General features: G+C 41.3%; 1 protein-coding gene across 10 annotated transcripts in view; it reads left to right on the top strand.

The window, feature by feature from the left end:
- The window catches only part of EHBP1 (EH domain binding protein 1), a 715,801-nt gene that overhangs the window by 366,140 nt on the left and 333,607 nt on the right, over positions 1 to 16,054 (top strand). For 4 of the 10 annotated variants that reach the window (XM_025868606.2, XM_025868605.2, XM_025868600.2 and 1 more), the window contains exons 1-2: positions 8,281 to 8,589; positions 9,398 to 9,796. In XM_025868606.2, coding sequence (XP_025724391.1) covers positions 9,693 to 9,796 — 104 coding nt within the window. In that variant the 5' untranslated portion in view covers positions 8,281 to 8,589; positions 9,398 to 9,692. The other 6 variants (XM_073897644.1, XM_025868607.2, XM_073897641.1 and 3 more) reach the window with 4 other exon arrangements.

Raw genomic sequence — 16,054 nt, 5'->3', positions numbered from 1 at the left:
GGTCAGTGGTCTGTTTCTATCTTTTTTTATTTTTCTTAATATCTGCTTTATGAGTTGTAAATGACACACCATAAGTATTAACCATTATGTGACTTTTTACATTTTTTTAATTTTTAAAAAAGATTTATATACTTATTTGAGAGAGAGAGAGAGAGAGCGTGAGTGGAAGGGGCAGAGGGAGAGGGAGAGAAAATCTCAAGCCAACCCCATGCCGAGTGTGGAGCTTGACTGGGGGTTTGAACCCAGGATCCCAAGATCACGACCTGAGCTGAAACCAAGAGTTGGACGCTTAACTGACTGTGCCACCCAGGTTCGTTATATGGCTTTTTAAGTTTACGATTCATGGGGCACCTGGCTGACTCAGTTGGTGGAGCATGTGACTCTTGGTCTTGGGGTTGTATGTTTGAGCCCTACATTGGTTGTAGAGATTACTTAAAAATAAAATCTTTAAAAAAATAAAGTCTACAATTCAGTGTTTTTAGTATATTCACAGAGTTGTGCACCCATCCCTGCTATGTAATTTTAGAGCACTTTCACCACTCCCAAAAGAAACCCTATATCCATTAGCAATCACTTCCTCATTTCTCTCTTCCCCAAGCCCCTGGCAATCACTAATCAACTTTCCATCTCTGTGGTTTTGCCTATTATGGACATTTCATATAAATGGGATTATATGTGGTCTTTTATGACTGACCTCTTTCATTTAGCATACTTTAAAGGTTCATCCATGTTATACCATCTATCAGTGCTTCTTTATGGCTGAATAGCATTCCGTTGTATGGATATCCATATCTTGTTTATGCTTCTATCACCTGATGAAATTTGGGTTGTTTCCACTTTATGGCTCTTATGAATAAGGCTGCTATGAACACTCATGTACACATTTTTGTGTAGCCATGTGTTTTCATTTCTATCTTGTATATATCTTGGAGTGGAATTGCTGAGTTATGTGACAACTCTAGGCTTAACATTTTGAGGAACTACCCAACTCTTTTCCAAAGTTGGCTGTTCCTTTCTATGGTCCCACCAGCAATGCATGAGGGCTTCCATTTTGCTGCACCCTTACCAGCACTTGTTATTTTCCTTGATTTTAAGACATCTTAGTGGGCGTGAAGTGGTATCTCATTATGGTTTCATTTCCATTTCCCTGATAGCAAATGATGTTTAGCACCTTTCCCATGCTTATTAATCATTTATATATCTTCTTTGGAGGAATGTCTATTTAAATCTGTTGCCAATTTTTAAATTGGATTATTTGTCTATTGTTGAGTTACACAAGCTCCTTATCAGATATGTGATTTGCAAATATATTCTCCCATCTGTTGGCAATCTTTAACTTTCTTTTTTTTTAAATTTTTTAAAGATTTTATTTATTTGAGAAAGAGAGTGATAGAGAGAGAGAGCTCGAGCAGCAGTGGGGAGAGGGAGAAGCAGGCTCCCCACTGAGCAGGGACCCCCAACTCAGGGCTCCATCCCAAGACCCTGGGATCATGACCTGACCCAAAGGCAGACATTTAACCAACTGAGCCACCTAAGCGCCCCAGTCTTTAATTTTCTTAATCGTGTGTCTGAAGATGGAAATGCTCTGATTTAATACCGCATGGTGGGTATTCAGTGCCCTCCCAGACTGTGAATTCCTACTGCTTTTCTTTGCCTCTCCTGTCTAACCTTATTATTTCAGAAGATGTTAATTTTATTATCTTGTTCACACTAAATATAGTCATCCAGGAATTATTCAGAGGAAAATATTGGTTGAAGGCTCTATCTGGTTACCTGGAATTTATTCCAATTTTGAAAACATAGAATAAGCAGAAGTCAGTTTACTTTTTATGATTCATCAAAGACTCTTCACATTTCCTGGGAAACGACCAATAGAACTTGGTCAAGAATCCCTACTGACTTTATAGGAGATAAATTTACTGAATTTAGCAAAAACTCTCAGAACGGGTTCCTAATTCCAACTCAAACCTTTGCTGCGATACTTCTGGTAATGGTTCACTTATTTGTGATGTGTAAAGATCTCATAATTACACCTACCTTGACATACACTGTCTTGGTGCACTGGGACTTCACCATCCCGAGATTATCTCAAGTAATGTGAAAGGTTAGACTGAGAGGATGGTGCAGACCAGCAAGTGTACTCTAGAGTCAAGAGTTGTATTTAGCTGGTCCACAATAGGATAGTGGGGCCAATGGTTTATGGCTGCCATCCATTTGAATGGTTAATGTCTTTGTTTTTGTTTTTAAAGATTTTATTTATTTATTTAATCATTTGAGAGAGCGAGAATGAGAGAGAGAGAGAGCACATGAGAGGGGGGAGGGTCAGAGGGAGAAGCAGACTCCCTGCTGAGCAGGGAGCCCGATGCAGGACTCGATCCTGGGACTCCAGGATCATGACCTGAGCCGAAGGCAGTCGCTCAACTGAATGAGCCACCCAGGCGCCCCTGGTTAATGTCTTTGTGGTGTTGTTGCTACATTTTGAGTATCCACATTTTGAATATCATCCATGCCTGTAATAATTCTTGAGGATTTCTGAGCCTTCTAATCATTCAACATATTGCTCCAGATTAACAATAGGAGACTGGCCTACTGAATCACTAAAGGATGCTTTTTATAGACTTGCTTTTGTCCCTTTCCGAATTTCAAGGCTGTTAAGGATGCTCTTCTGTCTCCATCAACCGGGCCCAAGTTAGTCTTTCCTAGATGCTAGGGAACTGGACAAAACTGGGTTTTTAGCATATAAATTAGGTTCTGAGATTAGTGTCATCTCAGATTCAATGTGCAAAAGTTCATTATGGGTAACTGCAAAGATTTGTTCATGGGAAACTAGCACGGAAACAATTTCACAAAAGGATACTCTCTTTTTAGTTCAAAGATGGCTTTCTTTTCTTTCTTTCTTTCTTTCTTTCTTTCTTTCTTTCTTTCTTTCTTTTCTTTTCTTTTCTTTTCTTTTCTTTTCTTTCTTTCTTGAAAGAGATTGAGAGCACATGCATGCATGTGTGAGAGAGAGCAAGCCCCGGGGGGATAGTCAGAGGGAGAGGGAGAGAGAGTCTTTTTTTTTTTTTTAAATTAACATATAATGTATTATTTCTTTCGGGGGTACAGGTCTGTGATTCATCAGTCTTACACAATTCACAGTGCTCACCGTAGCACATATCCTCCCCAATGTCCATCACCCAACCACCCCTTCCCTCCTACTCCCCTCCACTCCAGTAACCCTCAGTTTGTTTCCTGAGAGTAAGAGTCTCTTATGGTTTGTCTCCCACTCTGGTTTCATTTTGTTTCATTTTTCCTCTTCCCCTACGATCCTCTGCCTTGTTTCTCAAATTCCACATATCAGTGAGATCATATAATACTTGTCTTTCTCTGATTGACTTATTTCGCTTAGCATAATACTCTCTAGTTCCATCCACGGCCTTGCATATGGCAAGATTTCATTTTTTGATGGCTGCATAACATTCCATCGAATATATATACCACATCTTCTTTATCCATTCATCTGTTGAAGGACATCTAGGCTCTTTCCATAGTTTGGCTATTGTGGACATTGCTGTTATAAACATCGGGGTGCATGTGCACTTCGGATCATTACATTTGTACCTTTGGGGTAAATACCAGTAGTGCAATTGCTGGGTGGTAGGGTAGCTCTATTTTCAACTTTTTGAGGAACCTCCCTACTGTTTTCCAGAGTGGCTGCACCAGCTTGTATTCCCACCAACAGTGTAGGACGGCTCCCCTTTCTCCGCATCCTTGCCAACATCTGTTGTTTCCTGACTTGTTAATTTTAGCCATTCTGACTGGGGTGAGGTGGTATCTCCTTGTGGTTTTGATTTGTATTTCCCTGATGCCGAGTGATGTTGAGCACTTTTTCATGTGTCTGTTGGCCATTTGGATGTCTTCTTTGCAGAAATGTCTATTCATGTCTTCTGTCCATCTCTTGATTGGATTATTTGTTCCTTGGGTGTTGAGTGTGATAAGGTCTTGATAGATTTTGGATACTAGCCCTTTATCTGATATGTCATTTGCAAATATCTTCTCCCATTCTGTCAGTTGTCTTTTGGTTTTGTTGACTGTTTCCTTTGCTGAGCAAAAGCTTTTTATCTTGATGAAGTGAGGGAGAGTCTTAAGCAGACTCCACACTGAGTGTGGAGCCCAACATGTGGCTGGATCTCACAACCTTGAGATCACAACCTGAGCCCAAACCAAGAGTCGGATGCTTAACCAACTGTGCCCCCCAGGTGCCCCAAAAGATGGTTTTCTGATGCAGCTTTTCTATGCTTTCATATCAACCAAAGAACTTGGGTCTTATAATAGAGAGAGGAAAAAAAGGCTGTCTTTTAAGAGAATAAATATTAACTTCTAAGTATTTTAGAATTATTACTTGAGGTTTTATAGCAGGTACAAATTTCAATCAAAAAAAATTCAGGTTTGCAAGAAGCATAATTTCATTTTTCTATAACTCAACTCAATTTCTATTTCAAGCTCTGACTTCACAAGGGGTGGCAGACACTTAATCATAGTCAACATAGCAAGGACTGCATCTAAACTGAGGGGATTTACACAGTATCAGGTGTCAGAGGACGGGGATGGAGCATTTGATCCTTGCTCCTCCTCTACCATGCTGGCTCCCCCCAAGATTTCCAATCTGCATCCTTCCTCAATAGCAGACATCCCCACATATTGCTGCTGGGTCAATCTTGGTTTATCAGCAAGGCCTCTTTAGGTCTGGTGGTTTCCGTTGCCTCTGCATCCTTTTGGATGCCTGGAAATCATCAGGCTGGATTTCTAGAACCTTTATGGTACTATGTAAGGCTTCACTGTTCATTATGGTAGCTATCAGCCACATGCGGCTATTTAAATTTAAATTAATTAAGATTAAATATCTACACTCGTTTCTCAGTTACACTAGCCACATTTCAAGTGTTCAACAGCCCCAAGCAGCTAGAGGCTACTATAGGTGAAATTAATTTTAATGTCTTTTATTTAACCCAATGTATCCAAAATATTATAATTTCAACACATAATCAACATACAAACTATTAATAAGATATATTTCATTCTGTTTTTACATGCTAAGTTTTTGAAATTGGTGTATATTTTATACTTACAGCACATCTCAATTTGAACTAGTCATACTCAACTAGCCATATTGAACACTAGTGTTCAAGTCACCTGTGGCTAGAGGTTATCCTACTGAACAGTGTAGGTCTCTAAAAGGATCCATTTCATTACTCCCTAAAGGGCTAGGATTTTGAACTCAAAAACCAGGGGAAAATTCCCTGTTACTCTGCATTCTGTTATATTCCTTTCCTGAAACGATGAGCAAAGACCAGCCTACATGATGATGGGTGTGATGCTGAGGGTGTATTAGGGTGGGGTCAAGGAGAAGAAAGGCCAATAGGATAAAAAGAAGTACCTGGAAAAACAACTACTACAGAAACCATCAGTTAATATTTTGAAAGTATTAACTTGCCTCAGTGAGGTTTTTTTTTTTTTTTTTTTTTTTTTTTTTTTTAAAAAATAAGAATTGATGTAGGATCATCAGGAGTAAATTAGTTTACTATGGGCTTGAAAGAAATAATTTTGGGATGCCTCAGTTGGTTAACTGCCCGACTCTTGATTTCAGCTCAGGTCATGATCTCAGGGTGATGAGATCAAGCCCCTCGTTGGGCTCTGTGCTGCGCGTGGTCTGCTTGAGATTCTCTCCCTCTCTCTCTGCCCCTCCCTGTGTGCTCTCTCTTTCTCTCTCTCAAATAAATAAATAAATCTTAAAAAAAGAAATAATTTCATTAGCAGTTAAAAATTGCAGAGTGTATCCCAGGACCCTGGGATCCTGACCTGAGCTGAAGGCAGACGCTCAACCATCTGATTCACCCAGGTGCCCCAAAAACTAATTGATTTTTAAAAAAGATTTATTTTAGGGCGCCTGGGTGGCTCAGTTGGTTAAGCGACTGCCTTCGGCTCAGGTCATGATCCTGGAGTCCCGGGATCGAGTCCCACATCGGGCTCCCTGCTCAGTGGGGAGTCTGCTTCTTCCTCTGACCCTCCCCCCTCTCATGCTCTCTCTCTCTTTCTCTCTCTCAAATAAATAAATAAATAAAATCTTTAAAAAAATAAATAAAAAAGATTTATTTTAGAGAGAGTGTGTGAGGGGGCAGTTGTTGGGGGGGCAGTTGTTGGGGGAGCACTAGAGGGAGAGGGAGAGGGAGAGAGAGAATCTCAATCAGACTCCCTGCTGAGCACTGAGGCAGATGTGGGGCTGGATTTCACCACCCTGAGATCACGACCTGAGCTGAAACCAAGAGTTGGACACTTAACTGACTGAGCCACCCAGGTGCCCCCAAACTAATTGCTTTTAAGATAATTTCTTTACAATAAAGTCTCTCTCCCTCTCCCTCTCTCTCTTTCTCTGAGGAGTATTAAATGAAACTAGGTTGACCACATAAGTTTGAAAAGTTCTGAAGAACATTAATAAATAGGATGCAAAACTCTCCTGATCATCATGTGGGTTGTTCCTTAAGGGCAACCTAGATTAAAATAGTTTATGACCATTTCTATAAATTAGTCATTAAAAAAAAAACCCATACACTTGAAGTCTGTTAATGATGCAGAATATATCACTGTATGAGATCATAATGGCTGTAGGTTGTAGTGACTTAGTAAACCACTCAGGAAGGACATTTGAGAACTCTAAGATGTACAGAAAATGAGAATCAATATAAATATTATGGTTATCTTAATACTTTAAAATTAAGACTGTAGCAAAATAAGTGATATCTATGTCCTTTTCTGTAAAATGCACATTGTGTTCTTGTGGTATTATTAGATCACTTTATTGAAAATGGAAATAGAATTAGATACTGTATTCCAGCTTTCTCTTTCCCCATCTCTCCTGATTCTTCAGTCACTCTCTCTCTTCTTTCTCTTGCTCTTGTGTCTGTAGATGGGATCAACTCTCACTCACCACTGCTCTCCTCCCCTGTCCTTCAAAGAATACTTCCTTAGATAGACCCTCATAACTTTCAAGCTACTTTGTCCATTCACTCTGCTCTCCATCCTTAGTAAGATTAATAATGGCCCTTAATTGTTTCTGAGACCCTATACCTGCTTGTTTTCTTTTCATGTTAGCTACCCTCTTTTTTTTCAAACTATATGCTGATCGCTTATAGGGTGCTCCTACTTCTCTGACCCTTCCTCCTCAGTATCTTTTCCACTTTACTCTGCTTATTCCTTAAATGTTGGGACCCCCACCCCCCATATAATTCTTTGCCCTCTTTACACCAAGAGGTCTGTGACGACCTAAAATTGAAAGCAAATTTTTGTGTTTTATGATAGGATAAATTTCCCTCCTTGGGTTATTGTCTATAACTTTCATCATATTCTCAAAAGGATCCTTGGCTCTTTTAACAAGGTTAGGTGTCCCTGCCCTCACACTCTACTTAGGTTATTTCATGCTCTTCTTTGTCTAGAACCACCCTTTTTATATGCTGGCCACTCCCGAATCATTTACAGGGGAAAAAGAACATAGCAAGAAAAATAAACCAAGATTCAAAGAAATGTTGAAGAATCAGAAGAAGAAATTGCACCGTAAACATTTTGCTTCTAGCTCAGCTTATTGTATCCCGTTGAGGACCAGTAGTAGACTGAATGTTAGGTGTGGGTTGGCAGGGTCATTACTTAAAAAACCCCAGGAGAAATCGGGTGAAACCAAGGCTCGGTGCGCCAACACCCTGGTCGCTAGTGGCGGAGGAGTAGGCGCACCCAGCTCCTAGGGTGGGGATGGGAGACTACAGGAGAGAAAACCACAGGAGCCACGTTGCCCACAGCGGCTGCGAAGCCAACCTCGGCTCTACTTTCAGACTCCAGCCAGAAACCCCGCCTGGCACCCAGCATGCCTTCGACGGACATCCACCTTAAGCAACCATCTTTCAGTTCACTATAAACACTCCTTACTCCTCCCGCCTATCGCTTCCCTCTCCAAGCCAATCAGAAGAGTGGGCGGGATCGTCCCTGGTGGGTTCCAATTTTTTTTTTTTTTTAAAGAAGGGTAGACTGTGCGCTGCGTTCCGGCTGAGGGAAAAACACCTCCAGAGCTAGGGGGTGGAGCCGCTGTTATGGGCACCCAGATCGGCCAATGAGGGGCCCTCACCACTGAGAGGCCCGGCCGCCGAGATGGGCGGGGCACGCGCGGTGCCGGGCCAATGGCGGCGGGGCGGACGGAGGTTGAGTCGCTGTGGGTAGGGTTAGTATGAGAGGTGCGGCGGGGGAGGTAATGATGATGGTGGCGGAGGAGGAAGGCGGGGGAGGGGGTGCTGGGCACTGAGCGGCGGCTCTGGCAGGGTTTTGTAGGGTGGGGGACGGTCGCGGGGCGACTCCGTCCGGGAGGGGGCGGGCGTGAGGCGCGCCGTCCGCCTGAGGGGCTGCAGACCCCGGCTCCCGCGAGCGCCGCGGCTGGCTCGGCTGTTCCATGTGGCTCCGGCGGGGATGGAGGACTCGGTGGCGGCGGCGGCGGCTGCTGCTGCGGCGGCGACGGAGGAGCGGCGCTGAGGAGGGAACCGGGCCAGACTCAGCCCGACAGCGGGATTAGAGGTGTGAGGAGGGGGCAGGAGTGGAGGTGCGGCGGGGCCGGGGCTCGGGGACCGGGCTGGGGTCTTCTGGCATCGCCTGGGTGACAGGGACCGCGGGCGAGCCACCGCCTGCCACCGCTGTGGGGCAGGGGTCTGGGCTCTGTGCGTGTGGAAAGAAGGCTCCGGCAGACTGTTCCCTTCGGAAGGGGGAGGGAGGCACCGCACCCCGCACCGTGCACTTGCCCCGCTGGTCATTGCTTCACGCCCAGGCAGGAGTTTCCATTTCCCTCCGGTTGGCAGCGAAGGTGGAGAGCCCTCCCTCTGCCTTGAGATTTCCCTCCACTCCTCTTTCCCCATCCATTTCCCTCTCCGACTGAACAACAGCATTCCTCTTCGCTCCTTAATTTGTTCCAAGCACATATTCTAGGACTGGAGGCTATTAATTATCAGCCGAAAAACAAAGTTTATTTTAAAATGTTCCACTCCTCCCTCTGACTGGCAGTGGACATTAAACAGCATCCCTAGACTTTCCCGCTCTGCTCGCCCTTCTGTGATGCTAGGAGGGGGAGGTAGGGCCCCGACTTGCGTTTCTCGATTGTTATTGATGCTGATTACCTGATGTGTCGCTCCACGTCTTCGGTGTGAATTGTAATTTCTTCCTTGATGTCTCGCATCCTTGATGTTACTGGCTTTTGAGGTTGGTGTTTTGTTTCATTGTTTGGAAAAACATGCAGGGAACTGAGGTTGTCTGTTGCAGTGTTATCTAACATGGGTGGTTAGTCACTCCTCATGCTTCTCTCATATTTTTCTCTCTTTGTTTTGCTTTTCAGTCCTCCAGATTACACATCATATAGTCCCTGAGGTGGAATGGTGATGTCTCCATGAGGGAACCTCCTCTCATTCATCCTGTCATGTGTATCATACTGTTCTTGACTGGGCCATTCATCTAAGATGGGATTTACCCTGTGAAACAGGGAGAAGACTTATGGACCCCAAACATCATTTCAAGTTGTAGTTGAGTTTTTTAAAGTACAGACATACATGCAAAGCTCCTTTGCCTTGGGCCCTCTGCTTTGTTAAAGCTGCTGTATTGCTAACCCAGAACTGCTCCAGTGACTGATCATCATGGCTTCAGTTTGGAAGAGACTGCAGCGTGTGGGAAAACATGCATCCAAGTTCCAGTTTGTGGCCTCCTACCAGGAGTTGATGGTTGAGTGTACCAAGAAATGGTAAGACATGTCTGGGGGTAGATTTTGCTGTGGCCTAAACTCACTGTGGCCTAAAGTCAGCTGACAGCCGACTCACCTTTCTGTAGTGCACGAGTGTGTACAAGCTGGGCAGGGAACAGATTACTCCAACAAGTACTGTGGTATGCACTGTTGCTGCTGGTACCATCCCTGTGGGTTTTAATTACTGCACTTCAGTAAGACTCAGGACTGTAACTGTGAGAGCTTACTAAGTACAGAAGATTTGGTCTTGAGGTCTTTAATCATTAGTGTTAGCATAACTGATTTTTTTTACAATTTGAAGGAGATATAGAGAATGCTATTGAATATTGTAAACAGAGGCATATGTACTGTAACGTACGCGTTTTAATAGAGTTCTAGAAATCTATATTCTTGTGGGGTGGTGATAATCTTTTATTTTGTTCTTGATTTTTCGTTTTTCTTGGCTTAAATAATTTTTCATTATTTTAATAATGGAATGCCAGTCCATAATACAACCTTAGAAATTCTTTTGTTATATGCTTAGTCAGGCAACTGTATTTTATCTTAATTGCCTAATGGGATACATTTCTTGGCCAGACTTAAGGAAGCAATTAGTAGTTCTGGCCTATGATTTGCTTCTTTCTACTTGAGCAAAGTAAATTTAGGGCTTTCTTTTCACTGTCTTGAATGGTAAGCAAGAATTCTTACTTAGTAAGAGAAAAAGAGTTAATGTTAAGCAAATGGTCCTTTGAGTTTTGATTTATTATGGTGTTTAAGTAGTGTTACTGCAAAAATAAGTCCATTTCATTATCCACAAGGACTGTAATCTCATGCCTGTACCTCTCTTTTTAACATCCTTTTTATTAGATGAAAAAATAAGTTGCTCTATTCTAGAACTCTTAAAGCATATTTGAATATTGGCTGAATGCTTTTCTCTTGGACTTGTTAGGAATGTTATGTGCAATTAAATGCATGCACTGATTACCTACTTTACACTAGGCACTGTGGCTTTAGAATTGAGTATGACATAATCCCCACCCTCAAGGAGCTCACAGTCCAGGGTAATGACAGTCATGTAAATAAATTCACTGTGATAGGTACAAGAATACAAATATGTATGATGTAGGGATTTTAATCTGTCTCCATCACTTAACAGTTGGTTATCCTTGGGGACAGGTTATTTAGTTTTCTGTGATTTAGTTTCCGTATCTGCAAAAGAAATAATGGTAGCATTTCATAGGAAGAGTTATTGTGAAGATTAAATGAGTTAATACATATAAAATGCTTGGAACAGTGTCAGGCACAGTAAATGCCCAGTAAATGCCATTATTACTTACAAAGTTGGCAGTGGGGAAATAACTCTTTAAGGGTAGAGGGTAAGGTCTTGGGATGGCTTCCTGGGTTCTGAGTTGGGTTTTGAAAGATTCATAGTAGTTGGCCAGAAAGCCAAGGGGGAAGAAATGAAGGATATTCTTGACTGAAGCAATAGCCTATGCAAAAAGTATGGAGGAATTAAATAACATGGGATGTGCTGGAAATTCAAGCAGTGTAGTTTGTTAATAATGGGGCTTAAAGTGCAGGATAGGAGAAGTGCAGTGGGATATGATGTTAGAGAGGTAAGCAGGATTCCAATTATGGAAAGTTATGTGCTTAGACTATTATATGTGGCTTGGGCTTTATTCTGTGGTAGTGAAAGGCTTTGAGTAGAAGATACGTTAGGTTTGCATTTTGGAAAAATCACTTGAATGATAATGTGGAGTAAGGATCATAGTGGAAAGGGTGATTGGAGGCAGCGATGTCTGCCTACTGTTGAAGTAGGTAAGGTTTGGGAAAAGGCTTAGACCAAGGCAGAGCACAGGTATTTGAGAGGAACACTTAGGACACAAAATTGGTGGTCATTTCAATCAGGGGTCTGGGAAAGATGGGGATGAGAGAGAGGGAAAGGCCTAGATTGGCCCCCAAGTTTCTGGTTTGGAATACTGGGTACTTAACTAACCTAAACTAGGAAATGAGGAAGATCCTCCTTACAAGTATTTTTTTAACTGGGCAGTATACTGGGAATATCAACTTTAAGATGGTTAAATTTGAATCTCCTTTTTTTAAGGGCAATAGAACATATCAGGTGATTCTTTAGTGACAAAATCAGTTTCTTCCCATAGTTTGCAGTATGGCTGATTTTTTTTTTTTCCTTGAGAAGTATGTAAGTTGTTATTAATATGTCTCAGTGTGAAAGCAAGAATGAAAATTTAACTTGATTACAGTTGAATAGATGGCTTGATCATTTTTAGGGATGGCCATTATGGTACACCTATTAAATTAGGTCTTTATGATAGGATATGGCTTTAACACTAGAAGCATTTGGATGTTCTGGAGTTTTCAATTTTATAGTAATAACATGGAAGACAAATTGCAAATGTTGAGAGGATAAGAAAATAGATCTGGTATAGAGAAGAAGAAATAAACTATAAAAAGAGAACAGATGGCATTCCATTGGGATTGTGTCTTTGGAGGTAACCTGTATATACAGGTTCCATTGCCTTTTAGAACTGTGCTATTTAAAGTGTTTTCTGAGAAGCAGGAGCATTTGCAACACCTGGGACCACCTGTTAGAACTGCTGACTCTCATACCCTGCCCCAGACCTACCGAGTCAGAATCTGCATTTTAGTAAGAGCCACAGTTTGCATATTAAAATTTAAGAAGCAGCATTTTAAAATAATGTTTTCAACTTTCCCAAGTGTCCATTCATGACTCCAGGATAAAGTATATTCAAAATACACTGACTTCTGCATGAATTTGAAACTCAGGGAATGAAGATGGTACTCAAGAGATTCAGGAAAGGCATAGTGTGTTGATGGAAGAGGGTCATGGGAATCAGGGTATGTTTTTCTTTTCTTTTCTTTTTTATTAAGATTTTATTTATTTATTGGACAGAGAGAGACAGCGAGAGCAGGAACACAAGCAGGGGGAGTGGGAGAGGGAGAAGCAGGCTTCCTGCTGAGCAGGGAGCCCGATGTGGGACTCGATCCCAGGACCCTGGGATCATGACCTGAGCCGAAGGCAGACGCTTAACGACTGAGCCACCCAGGCGCCCCAGGGTATGTTTTTCAAGGGGGAATATGTTCTTTCTGTGATTAAGGAGAGGAGAATGCTTCCCATGTTCTTTTGTCATGGCCATAGGATATGAGCCTGGATATGGCAGATAACGGGATAAAGGTAAGGGTTTAAGGATATTTTTTTAGATCTAGGCCATGAGCAAACTCACAGTACTTTACCTTTGGTCAAGGATGGATTCTATAGATTAGAGGATTTGGGGCTTCTGCTTTCTCAAAGTTCTTCGTTGCTGTCTTACAGTATTTCACCTTTGCTCTGGCTGATGGGGTGTGAGTTTCTTTAGTTCAGTTGAGTCCACTTCCTGATTCTTTCATGTTGTAGTGGTTCTAGAACTTAGGTGAGGAACAAAAGCCTGAATGACTTATTAATCTAAGAGAAGGACACTATACTGTGAGGTCCTATTCCTCATCACTCCTTGATTGCCATGTTAAGGCTCTAGCAAATACGGAGTTGGTAGGGGTTTGTATCTCCTCTTATTGTTGTCTCAAAGTCATTTAATTATTAATCACTTAATTGATAAAGCTGTTGGCAAGTAGTGAGACAGCCACTGGAGCTGAGTTTGAGGGAAAGAGACTGTGCTATCTTTTTTCTTAGTTTATTTCTTACCTGGTTCTTTTTTATCATTTGCAGGCTTTTAGATTCTGAGAAAAGTCTTCACTTTAGGAGCTCTCAGGTATTTAAGGAAACTACTTCAAAGTTGGCAAGTTGTGATTATAATTTAGGTTGTAGAATACAGTTCTGGTAGGAGTTCCCTAATATATGAACCATTATGTATGAGTATATATTATACTTTGTGTATGTGTCTTTATCATCTACCTATATGAACATATTTTATCTAGGTTTTTATATTTTATCTAATTCTCAGTTATGGCATTAAAAAAGTATTTAAAGTACTATAAACTTTTCCCAAAAAGGCATAAATATATTTGTTTCTTATCTTTCCATGTCATGTAAGAATTCCTTTTTTTGTTTTTAAATATATATTTAATTATAATTTATTTTAAAAATAGGTAATACAATCACATGGCTCAATATTGTAGAGGTACCAAAAGGGGTGTGTGTGTGTGTGTGTGTGTGTGTGTGTAGCCCTGAAAGTAACTCCTCATTTTCTCTGTTAGTCCATACCTCTTTGCAAACCTTGTGATCTCAGGATTTGAAAAGTAAAAAAAAAACAAAAAACACACAGCTCTTTCTAGTGCTTAAGTTTATGATGCTTGCCTGTTAGATAAAATATAAACTCCTTAATATGATATTCTAGGCTCTCTGTAACTGATCCCAATTTAGTTTTCCATTGGACATTAGAATGTTGCATGTACTTTAAGTATTAACCTGAGTTTATGAAGGCCAAATTATATTCATAAGTACTCATTCAGATCCACTTCTTTGGATGGCTTAAACAAGCATTTCTCTATTGGCCATTTAATGGAGTGAGAGGTACATCAGCTTTCATGTAAAGAATCTACTTTTGAAGTACATTAAAAAAATAATTGGACACAAGCTTTTTTTAGGAGTCTGTTTTAGGAGTATCTGGAAGGCCATTGTGTCTAGAATAAGGGATAGATGATAAAGAGGTGAAGTCTGAGAAGTAGGTAGGGGTAAGTTAATGTATGGCCTTGAGATCACGCTAAGGGCTTTTGTATTTTAAGTGTATAGGAAGCAATTGGAGAAGTTTGAGCAGGGAAGTGATATAATATGATTTATATTTTAGAAAGATTATTCTGGATGCTTTGTGGAGTATGAATTGTCATGAGTAAAAATGAAAGCAGGAATACTAGTTAGGAGGCTATTGCAGTAGTCCAAGTAGCAGGGAGGTAGTGGTGGAGGTGGTAGGAAATGGTCAGATATATGCAGGTAACACACATATACTACCACCACACTTTACTGAGGTGCAGCTTAAACTTTGCATCCAGTAAAATGCATCAGTTTTAAGTGTATAGTTCAATAGGTTTTGACAAATGTATACACCTATGTAACTGGAAACAAAGGTTTTGAAGTTATACTTGATAGGACTTAATGATGGATTAGATAGGAGGTAAAGTGAGAGATGGCTGAACAAGCAGGTGAATGCAGTGTTAATTACATGGATAGGAGACACCTGAAGAAGAAAAGGGGGAAATCAAGAATTGGCTTTGCTTTTCTTAAAGTTTGGGACATCCAGATGGATATCTTTTTTTTTTTTTTTAAAGATTTTATTTATTTATTTGAGAGAGAGAATGAGAGACAGAGAGCATGAGAGGGAGGAGGGTGAGAAGGAGAAGCAGACTCTCTGCTGAGCAGGGAGCCCGATGTGGGACTCGATCCCGGGACTCCAGGATCATGACCTGAGCCGAAGGCAGTCGCTTAACCAACTGAGCCACCCAGGCGCCCCCAGATGGATATCTTAATTAAGCAGTTAATTAGAAAAGTCTCGAGATTAGGGAAGAGAAGGGATTGGAGTCTCTTAGTATATAGGTAGAATATATAACCATAGGGCTTTAAGAAATTTCCTGTGGTGTTAAATAGATCATGAAGACTGAGGACTGGGCCTTGGGACACTTCAACATATAGAGGTAGGAAAGAAGAGGAAGAGCCAGCAAAGAAGACTGAAAAACAAGCAGTAGTAAGGTAGGAGGAAAATTAGGAGAGTGTATTCTTCAAGGAACCAAGTGCAAAATGTATCAGGAAAGAAGTGTTTAACTGTGTCAATTCTGTTGAGAGGTTGAGCAAGATGACAGTGGATTTGGCAAGGTGGAAAGAGCTGGTGACTTTGAGAAATGGTTTCAGTGGAGAGGTGGGGATAAAAGCATGATTAGACTGGGTTAGAGGAAAGGAGGTGAATATGGTCAGTGTAGATACTTTTCATGGAGAATTTTGCTACAAACCAGAGAACTAGGTAGTAGCTGGAGAGGAACAAGGGGTCAAGGTATGTCTTTCACAAGGAAGATATTGTAGCACATTGGAATGCTGATGGAAATGGTCAGTAAAGAAGGAAAAACTGATGATGTGCTGGGAGAGGAGGTAACTTCAGGAGAAAAGTCCTTGAATAAGAGAACAGGAACAGGATCCAGTACACAAATGTAAAGGTTGAACTTGAGTAGAAGCAGGGACAGTTCATTGTTAAAAGGAGGGGGCAGATGACATGGGTAGAGAAGCAGGTAAGTTGATAGATTTGGTACATGAGGGTGTGG

This window comes from Callorhinus ursinus, unplaced genomic scaffold, assembly GCF_003265705.2.
Source record: "Callorhinus ursinus isolate GAN/ISIS: 27379988/994484 unplaced genomic scaffold, GSC_fseal_2.0 scaffold10, whole genome shotgun sequence".
In the NCBI taxonomy this organism is placed as follows: domain Eukaryota; kingdom Metazoa; phylum Chordata; class Mammalia; order Carnivora; family Otariidae; genus Callorhinus; species Callorhinus ursinus.
This window is presented reverse-complemented; position numbering and strand designations above follow the sequence as displayed.